This window comes from Pyxicephalus adspersus, chromosome 9, assembly GCF_032062135.1.
Source record: "Pyxicephalus adspersus chromosome 9, UCB_Pads_2.0, whole genome shotgun sequence".
NCBI classification, from domain to species: Eukaryota; Metazoa; Chordata; class Amphibia; order Anura; family Pyxicephalidae; genus Pyxicephalus; species Pyxicephalus adspersus.
Window position 1 is genome coordinate 39,175,463 of NC_092866.1, and position 10,182 is coordinate 39,185,644.

The following is a 10,182-nucleotide window of genomic DNA, read 5'->3' on the forward strand; positions in this document are numbered from 1 at the left end:
ATCCTAAATTTGCATAAGGATTTAACAAAACAACTTTACAATAAGTCAATGTTTGCTACAAAGCCCTCTAAAAGATAATCAGGTAATGTGGTTTTACCGGATGTGTGTTGCTGGCAGGGATTCAAACTGTCGGGAAAGAAAAAGTTCTCGGTGTTTCAGTTGGTGCCTTTGTTGATCACCAACAGTTGGCTGCTTTGACTCTTCCTCAAACTCCCCTGTACAAAAAAGTGTGAAAAACAGAAAAAAAATTGACAATTCTGTGTGCTGTAAAATGATTTAGGCATAAACCACACAGGGTCCTACTAACCAGAGACTTATAAGGGTTCTTCTGACATTTTATTAACCTATATTATAAGGCTTTTGACCCTTAAAGGAAAATATTTCTCTCAATTTAACTTTCACCAGTACCACATTAATGTAATGTAAATGCTGACATTTAGGAGCACATTAAATTTTACAGAATATCTGGTTTGGCCCCTCCCAGTAATACTGGCTCACAACATACAGAAATAAAGATAAAGCGCGGCTATGCTTGATGTGACATTGCCTTAAAAACTTGCGGACGATTCTGACAAGATTTAGGAACAATAAATCACGCTCAGGTAGCAAAACATTTATAGCAGGTGTATCGCCATACACTGAGGTAGTATGTTTTGCTGCAAATCATGAACAGATGTAGGTTTTTTGAAGTTACTGTTGGGTAACACTTGCTTAGATACGGAATGATCTCTTTAAATGACTTCTGCAGGATGAACTGAAGTAGAAGAGCAGAAAAAAGCTCCAGCGTTCTCCCCAGCCCTTTTTAGCCAGGCACACCACCCAGTGTTTTTGATTTTGAAGGCACCTCAGAACAGGACCTTTATTCTAATCTTAAGAATTTTAATGTTTTAATTTTAATACCAGTTTAAATAACCCTTATTTAAAGGTTTACAAAAAAAAACTTAAGCCAACAGATGTGCATTAGTCATTATCCCAAATGCTGAAAGCGACTAGATCTAAAAGACAGCTAGACAATTAGAATTTGAAGGATCATGCAATGGCAGCCTACTGACATGTTTTTTTGGATACCTTCCAACTTTCTAAAACAGTGATCGCCAACCTTTTCGAACCCACGGGACACTAATTTCACGGACTCTGGACCAGGCTAGCGTGAGGAGCCGTGTGTCACTCAAAGGGGAAAACACTTCCCCCAGAGTGAGTCATGATGTCAGAACCAGCCCACTCTTCCATCGCAGGTCCAAAGACACAACCCGCCCACCGCCCTGAGCCTGCATTGCACACAGGAGACATGGTCCGCGGCTCCGGCCGGTGCACCCCCCCAGTGGGGTCCTTCTGACCTGGATGGGGGGTGCACTGGCCGTAGCTGGGAACCACCAAAATTTTCTCGTAGACCACTGGTTGGGGACCGCTGTTTTGAAACATCTTGTACTATATAATGTATGTAGGATGATGTCTCATTCCGGTCACACTCCTACTTACACAAATTGATGCTTTAAAAATGATAAGTCATTAGTGCTTTATTTACTACTATGATTCAAAAAAAGTTTTACACTTTCGGTAATTTAGAATTACAGCAGTCTATACATAAGACCAAACAGAGGGACAACTGAAGAGAAAAGAGGACAGATGATTAATGTGATAAACAGAGATAGTCACACCAAATCAGGGACAGTTGAAAGTTATGTTTTAGAGCTGGGGTGTCCAACATATGCCCCGCAGATCAGAACGTTGTCCACTAAGTTACTTTCTTGGCCTGTGGAAACCTAGAACATAAAAGCTACTGTAACTTGCAGCCAGCACAGGAAGTCGCCTAATAATCACTTCTGCTGCTTTGCTATAGATCGCCTTATCTGACAAAAGTCTGCCGGTTTTGGGAAATAAGCAACCTGGCCATATGAGGGGCTTATCTTTGTGTGAGTATATAAACGTAAAAAAAAAAAAAAAAACCAAAAAACTCAATCATGTGCAACAACCTACAACAGAATAAATAATACTAAGAGCCCACAAAGTGATCTCAAGATAGAACTAGCGCTTGAGATGCACAAAAATGAAGGTGGAACTGAACAAACCTAAATGGATCTTTTCTGACCTGTTCACCTTTTTAATAGAAATCAAATAGCGACACCAATACTTACGTGCATTGCTGTCTGCTAAACTGTTCAGACTGCTGGAGATGTCTCTGCGACGGAAAAGACACACAACCTTGGCTTCTACATTACCATTGGCAGTCTAGAAAAGAGGGCTACATGTAAGCCATGCAAGTTCAAAATCAAAAATCGCATGCAATTTACAGGGTGCACAAAAACAAATACCTTGTTAAGTTCCTCTATTCGGCGAATCAGGTACGGGTTACTTGAGGAGTTTTCAAAATACACATAGTCTGGAAAAAAAACAAAAAAACAGAAGATTCATATGGTGATCTTATTTTCCAATCAAAATAGAATTTTTCTGATTACGTAATAAACATGCAAATTGTTTACAAAGTGGTTATTTGCTTTAACCTGCTGCATTAAAACCAAATTCAATCTGAATGATCACAATAAACTTCTTGAAAATGCACCAAACAGTACTGCACTTGCAATATGTGCTTGAGATGCCATTAAGAATAAATAACAACACTGAACGCAAATGCATGAGATGCGTTTGCAGACATTGCATTGAACTATAGTTATACTAATACTAAAGTCTGCTTTAATATAATCTCCTTTAACACGTCTTCCAGAATTCAGATTATTAGATACATGTAAAAGCTAAATAAATATGTGGTGTTCTTTCCAATATCAATCCAGAGGGTAAATGTCAATTAACAGGGCTGACATATCTTAGGGTCATGTAAACTTTAAGACCTACTTGGAAGGAAACTGTACTGTTGGATAAACCTACACATTAACAGGTAATCACATGAAACTAAATCACATGTACAACAATACTAGCCATGACACACTGAATTTGTTGCACTGCACATGAATATAAATATTTTGATTGTCTGAAATTAGTTCTGCCTTCTGGTTTTAAACCTGATTTTTGGTAAACTGAAAAAATAAGGAATCGTGCCAAAAAAAACAGACTACGGCCAGTACTACAGCATTACCATTTAAAACAATGGACTTCCCTGGCCTCAAAACATCACTGTTGCCCACTGCCAATGTAAATATTGGGTAGATAACCATAATATTGGTTGGCAATAGATAAACATAATATTGTAAAACTCAAGTGTATCTATATTTCCTTACACCCTACAAATTACATATAATGTTACCAACAATCTGAGTTTTATAATCAATGCTTATAAACATGTTATAATTATTACAGTTGACATGTTTTGTGTTGCATCCATGTCAACGGGACGATTTTTAGGTGTACTTGGGTTACCTTAAGTACTTGAATAATCAAGTGGCCATTGGGTTTACCTATTGAGTGGCCAAGTATAAAATTCAAAGCTCAATGATTTTAACTCTTCTAGAAAGAAAGTAAAAAAAAAAACCTGTCCATATTGTCCATCTAATTTTAGCATTAGTCAATGGACATATGTGCAGCCCTGACTTGTGTAATATTTACAGCTGGCTGGCAGGGCTAGAAAAATAATTGCTCAGAATGGTATTTGTTTAAAACAAAGGTGTGCATAATTTCTGCAAAAACAGAGAGCTCTGCTAAATGAAAAGGGAAAAGTACAAACTTCTTCAATTCTACAGCAATAAAAGCTAGAAAAAATATCAGAATACTACAGGCAAGGATAGGCTTTGAAACCCAATCATAATTCAGCTTTAAAGGTGAAGGAGGTGGGGATAATGCCAGGTCCTAGTACCCCCATCACTACACACAGGGCTGCAGGTTAGTCTGATGGGTGGGAACGTTTATGAAAAGCATGCCCATTCCCCAGGGATTTTCTCCTGCCTAACTTGTGACCAGGATTTGTCCAGAGTTAGATCCACCCGATTATAGTTTGACATAAAACATATAACATCAGATATAATCACCCCTTTTAAAATATTTTGTTGCTTTGCAACTTGCACTTTAGGATTGTAATAAATAACAACCTTCATAAGTCTACATGTGGCAACATGCCATAATTACAATCCTAAATTCATACAATTTTTTGGCCTGGAGCATCCAGGTAAAACCATGAGAAGGTGAAAGATACAAAACTACTACAATGTGAATGCAAGTGGATAGTGAGCTTGCAAGCCACCCACGCCCCAGGACTAAATGATGTCTTAAGTTACAAACTCTTTCTTGTGAAAACCTAACTAACCACTTACCTTTTCGGTACAAATGAAATACCACATCCAGATGATACATTTATACTCACTAGAATAATAACTTAATCATATTATTGACCATACATTAGGATGTGGGAATAACACCATATATTTAGCTGTTCTAACACCATACTTAGTCATACTTTCATGACTAACTATGATACATTGGTAACCTCACATTGTATAATTCGTATTACACTGTATCTCTACAAGAAAAGGGGGTACTTACTGACACACACCAATATAAATGATCTAATCAATGAACTCTTAATCATTGTCTCCAATGGATTATGTTTTTTTTATTATTACCAAATAATATCAATACATTGTAACATTTTGGCTGTATTATACCCCAATACTACATAGTCGCATACATTCATTATTTTTTCATGTATACTAATATACCTAGGTTCTCTCATTTTTATATTATAAAGGTGTAAGCCTAGTATCATTGTCCTATTACGTTTGAATTTGGACATATATTAACTTTATCCGGGAGTCAATTATTTATAATTTGTATATTTATATAAGAAATAGCACACATTTGTTAGTATCCAACAAACCGCTTATTAAATACTGTGTATATTTGATTATTAGTGTAAAAATACTGTGTATATTTATTGATTATTGGAATTTAATCATTACCATGTATATGTTAATTTCATTAATTGATGTTTTTACATATTCACTCAAATATCAACCCACACCCCTACATGTGCCAGTCTATACACACTATTATCACCACCCCTCTCACACATACCATATCACACTTACATAACACTCACGAGTTCATATTTCATTATATATCTCACTATCATCAACTTTACAACATCCCCATCTCTTCTACACACACCCCTCACATTATTTCTCACTATTCAACAAACACACATCCATTCCCCTCCTCTCCGTCCACATGCTGGTTAGCGGGGGACCCAGTGTCTGCTACAGGACCGTGGCCAGCGACAATTCCTGCCCAGTTTATAAAAATAAACTAGACTGCACCTGTGCATCACCAACACACACATGACATGCAAACAAAGAATGCAAAACACACTGCAACATCCAAAGAGATGTGACCATATTTTAATATATTTCCATTAATTTTAATGGAACACACATAGGTATGAATGGCCTCTTCCAGTTAACCTCAGACATTCAAAATGAAGAACCAAGCTCAGTATAATGCTTAACCCCCCTAGCGTTCTAATTCTGTCCGTATTTTCATGCAAAAAGCATTACATTTTTTTGCATGGAAAGTTATTTTACACTGTAGGCCTATAATTCTTAGGCAAAATTTACTGAAATATGTCCAATATTTAATAAATTTATTAAACTTTAAATAAAAATTTATTTAATTAAAAAAAACACAAAAACCTGTTAAAAAAAAAAAAAAAATTATTTATATATAAGATTTCTTTGTATTGAACTCAATACAGCTATTAAATGCAGTACAAAATTATTTGAATTTCCCGCCGCTAATCCTGCCCGCACTGACGTCACCGGGAAACCCGGTCTCTGCATTCGCCGGCTAAAGATTGAAGAAAGAAGACGTATCCCGAGGGCCTGCAGGTTTTTTTTTAATGTTTTAGCGACTCCGATTGTGACTCGGGATTACCGCTAGGAGGGTTAGGATGGGGGATAATGGATTTTTAGAAAATATAGTTAAAAGTTCTCCTAGTTAGAACAATGTAAATCTAAAAATAAAATAATAAACAAGACCGAACAAAAGAAGGAATTCCTCTTGTTTTTCTTTGCCAGTGCTTAGAAAAAAGTCATTGTGATTAAGACTATATAAAAATCCCTAAAGAATCCTAGTACAAGCAAACAAATACTTTTCTATATACCAGACAACCTCCCCATGTGTAGAGAGACACTGAATGAACTGACTATACAGGACTGCATCTCTTCCCAACAATTCGCAAATGCAGCACCCCTATGCTTTTCACCCAGAAGTAGAGATATAAACAAAGCCAACTAGTTGTTTGTCATTTTACAAGAGGTGTGGAGAAGGGCTGGGTGGCTAAGAAAAATGACAATTACAAATGGTAGGTTGTTACCAAGTGTAACTCCACCTATTGCCTATTGTTTGGAAAACTGGAGATCTAAACCACCGTTCCAGTATTGTTCTGTGCAAAAAGTAACCAACAATAAAACCAAGTAGAATGTATGGCTTGTGATGTAGATGAACTCACTATAGCAGACCCTCACTGCTTGGGATTTCCCTTTACAAGGAAATAGGGTGCTCCCTGGATAAACTATCTAGTTTTGTTTTCTTTTTGCCCACACAACATTTGCTTCTTTGCTGTGGCAATGGAGGTGATAAAAGCCATAAGCTCTTACAGGACAGCCAAAGATAAAAACATAGACAGACTAACTTAGGCTATGTACACATGGAAAAACACATCGCTGAAACAATCATTTGTGACTGTTTCCAGTGACAAATGAATGATGGAGCGCTGTACACACAGCACCATTCTGTTCTATGGGGAGAGGTGTAAAGGTTTATTTTCCAATGTTATACACTGCCCAGAATACAGACCTCCTCAGGGCTTTGTTCCAACTTTCTAATGTCTGGCTTTTTTAAATGTCCAGTTTTTAAATTTTCTTGGTATTTTCCCAAACTGTTCAATGCTGTATATTTTAATCCAACTGCCTAGTGTTCCATGTTTTAATAGTGTAATCCCTTGTAGTAGTGTAATATTGTGATCAATGTGGTGTAACAAGTTAGGCTACGTACACACATGCAATAATTATCGTTGCAAAACAAAATGTATCCACCCACAGTGTGATAGCTGTGTGTGTAAAGTCTGCTTGTCATATTCTGCAGCCTAACAACTCAATGTGTTCAATCTTTCAGGTCTCCTAAATTGTTGGTTGTAATGAACATTTTAGGGTACACAGGGGTCTCTCATAGCTACTAATATATTTTTTTTATTTCAAGAATTTAAAAATATGGGGATCACAAGTTTAAAAACGTGTAGCAATTGAACATTCGGGTTGCTGTTTCATGAAAGTGCACTCAGGAGCCCAAAATTAAAAACTATAGACCCCCGGGGCCATTTACATAGCAAGGAGCATTGGATTGGGGCCCCTAAATTTTTTTACCTACCTTTCACAAAACTATAATTGTAATACTATGTTGTCCTTTCTGCTTCTGTTCTTTTAACCCCTATTTATCTGGGGAGGGGAGGTGCAGGAAACTGAAAATGGGAGTGCAAGTGGGGAGCAGATGTGTAAACCCCCCTAAAACATAAAAACCTCTGCCCATCAAACTGTCTGCTTCCCTAACTTGAACCCTAATTTCTCTAGAACAGAGAGGTGCAGGTAAACAAAAATATAGGTGTAAGTAGGGGACACCTGTGGCTATCACCCCCCAAACTTTCATCACCATGGCATCATTACAACATAAAAAACTCTGCCCATCAAAACAAGTTGCCCTGTTACACATGGCTGTACCCTTCCAGTAACTGAAGCCCAATTTTGTTTTGATGGGCAAAGTTATTTGTTCTAATGATGCCATAGTGAAGAAATTTTAGGGTTGTGTTAGTCACAGACGTTCCCTACACATTTTCAGTTTTCGACACCTCCCCAGAGAAATTGTGGAGTGTTAGAAGTGGGCAGTAATGTGTAACAGGGCAGTGCATTTGCCATAGTAATTACATTTTAGTGGGGGTGGGTTAACCAACGGTGTCCCCCCAGTGCACCTACATTTCGGCTTTGTACACCCCACCATTTAAGGGAAATTGGGCTTCAAAAAGAGAAGCAGATAGGGTAACATAGTGTGACAGTTATAGATTTGCGACAGGTAGGTATCAATTTAGGGGCCCTACCCCAATGTTCCTTGCTATTTAAGTGGCCCCAGGGGTCCCCAATTTAAATTTTCCATTAAGGACTTCTAGACACACTTGCTTTTGAAACAGCAACCCCAATTTTGTATTTTCACATGTTTTTACAATTCCGATCTCCGTATCTTAAAATGTTTCATGGCTGAGGTCACTTCTACCTATGAGTGTTCGCTGTGCACCGTGGAAATTCAGTAAGTCAATATGACATACGGTTTAGGAGATATTAAGATTTGTACACAGGGAGTTGAAAGGCTGCAGAATGAAATGCAGTTACACACACACAGCTATTTGTTGCCGATGACATCATTACACATGGCCACTTGGGCAAAGACAATTAAACACTATTTTTTCTATGGATGAGAGCCAAGTAGGCCGCCCACCAAAAGGAGGCTGGGGAGAAATATGTTATATATTGACTTTAGAACTACTAACTAAAGCTTTGCACATACATCAGAGGTTTGTTGCCTGAGTTGCGCTCAACTGGAGTGAAAATTTAGAGTGCAACCCTTAACATAACTACACAGAAAAGTAATTAGTTGTTTGTCCCCTAAGTAAAGTATCATTAGAGTAAGCCAACACCCTGTGTTCAATACATCACAACACAGACTGATGAACGACTGTACTTTCCTACCAAGAAGGGCGGACCAGGGTTCCACTCGCCCAATAACCCCGTCCCCAGCATGTGTACATTGCTCGCTCATGAAGATGCTTTCAGCAACAAATCTACTGTCTGTATGAGGCTTAAACTCGATTGGCAGATCCAATGATTTATCCCAGCTTCGGCTCCATTGTCTGTGCTCTAATATTATTTAGAATTAGCCCAGATCATTGAATGGGCTTCAGTGCCCCCTGTACACCTTCATAGAAGATCCCCCAGTTTTTACAGCCCGTTTGTAACTCCCAGGTGAAAACCGGGACAGAGTTGGCATCACAGACAGTTCCTATTTCACACTGATGAATACGATCCTTCCTCCTCATCCCCTCCAGACACAGCAGCCCGGCCTCCTCACATTTCCCACATCAGGGGGCACCGCGAGGAATTCCCTAAAGGATAACAAACTTAGTGCGTGCATGCCTACAGCGCCCGGGCATTCTGGGACTTGTGGTTCCCCAGCTGACCGGGCCCCCGAAGAGTAATGGGCGGCCTCGGTAGTCTATTACCCCCTCCCTGATGAGCGGCTCATAGAGGAGCCGCCTTGGCCTGCACAATGGAGACACAGCGCACCCCGCCACACACGGTTCATTTTACACACACACCATTTAGGTAATCCTCCCCCTTTCCCCACATAGTCTGCAGCGAATACTCACCGCCCACCCGGTACATATTCGCCGCCATCTTGCCCGCTCCCGCGCACAATAACTCGGGGCGCCGAGTGTGTTTCCGGTGCCCGTCAGGGGGAGAAGAAAAGGGGATACTTCCGGCTAAGAAAAAAAAGAAAAAAAGAAGTGGGAGAACTTCCGGAAAGACGAAGGTTGAGAGAACTACTTCCGCCGGAAGGGACGGAGGCACCCGGAAATAGCCGAAATGTGGATTACCAGAGTACTGAGGGAGGCGGGATTAATCTCATTGCTACTAAAGTGCACTATCTCCAACCTTGCAAATTTACATTCCTCAAAAGACTAACAATACGACCAGAGGGATTATTACATTCTTTTGTCACATTCTTCTTCCTTTGCTATTAGGAAACATAGCTATCAGAGACACTAACATGAGGGAAATATAAACTGGGGAATTCATATGTGATTAGTGGGTGAAGGGTGCAGTGGTAGAAAGTCATGGGTAACCTTTGACCCTGTCCCAAAAGATTGAAGTCAATCAAATACCTCACGAGGTTATGAGTGACTGATTTTGTTTTTCTTTTTGAAACCGAAAGTGCTAAAGTGCCCCCCTTCCCCAAAGATTTCAGAATACATAGGGATATGCAGGCTTGTTCTGATTTTTTTTTGATTAAATAATAAACTTTAATAATTTCTCTTCGATGGTAAGATCTGTGAGGTTCCAGAGCCTGAACTTCTGTTGCATCTTTTACAGCCTCTCCTTCCAAGACTTCAGGGCTGCTCCCTCCTTTCCAAACCAG

General features: G+C 39.1%; 1 protein-coding gene across 1 annotated transcript in view; it reads right to left on the reverse strand.

Moving 5' to 3' along the window:
• MTA2 (metastasis associated 1 family member 2) overlaps positions 1-9,568 on the reverse strand; it is a gene marked incomplete in the record, with an annotated part of 15,412 nt that extends 5,844 nt beyond the window's left edge. Inside the window, 4 exon segments of the mRNA XM_072421509.1 lie at positions 98-215; positions 2,136-2,229; positions 2,313-2,380; positions 9,413-9,568. Coding sequence (XP_072277610.1) covers positions 98-215; positions 2,136-2,229; positions 2,313-2,380; positions 9,413-9,440 — 308 coding nt within the window.
• Between the last annotated feature and the right edge of the window lie 614 nt (positions 9,569-10,182).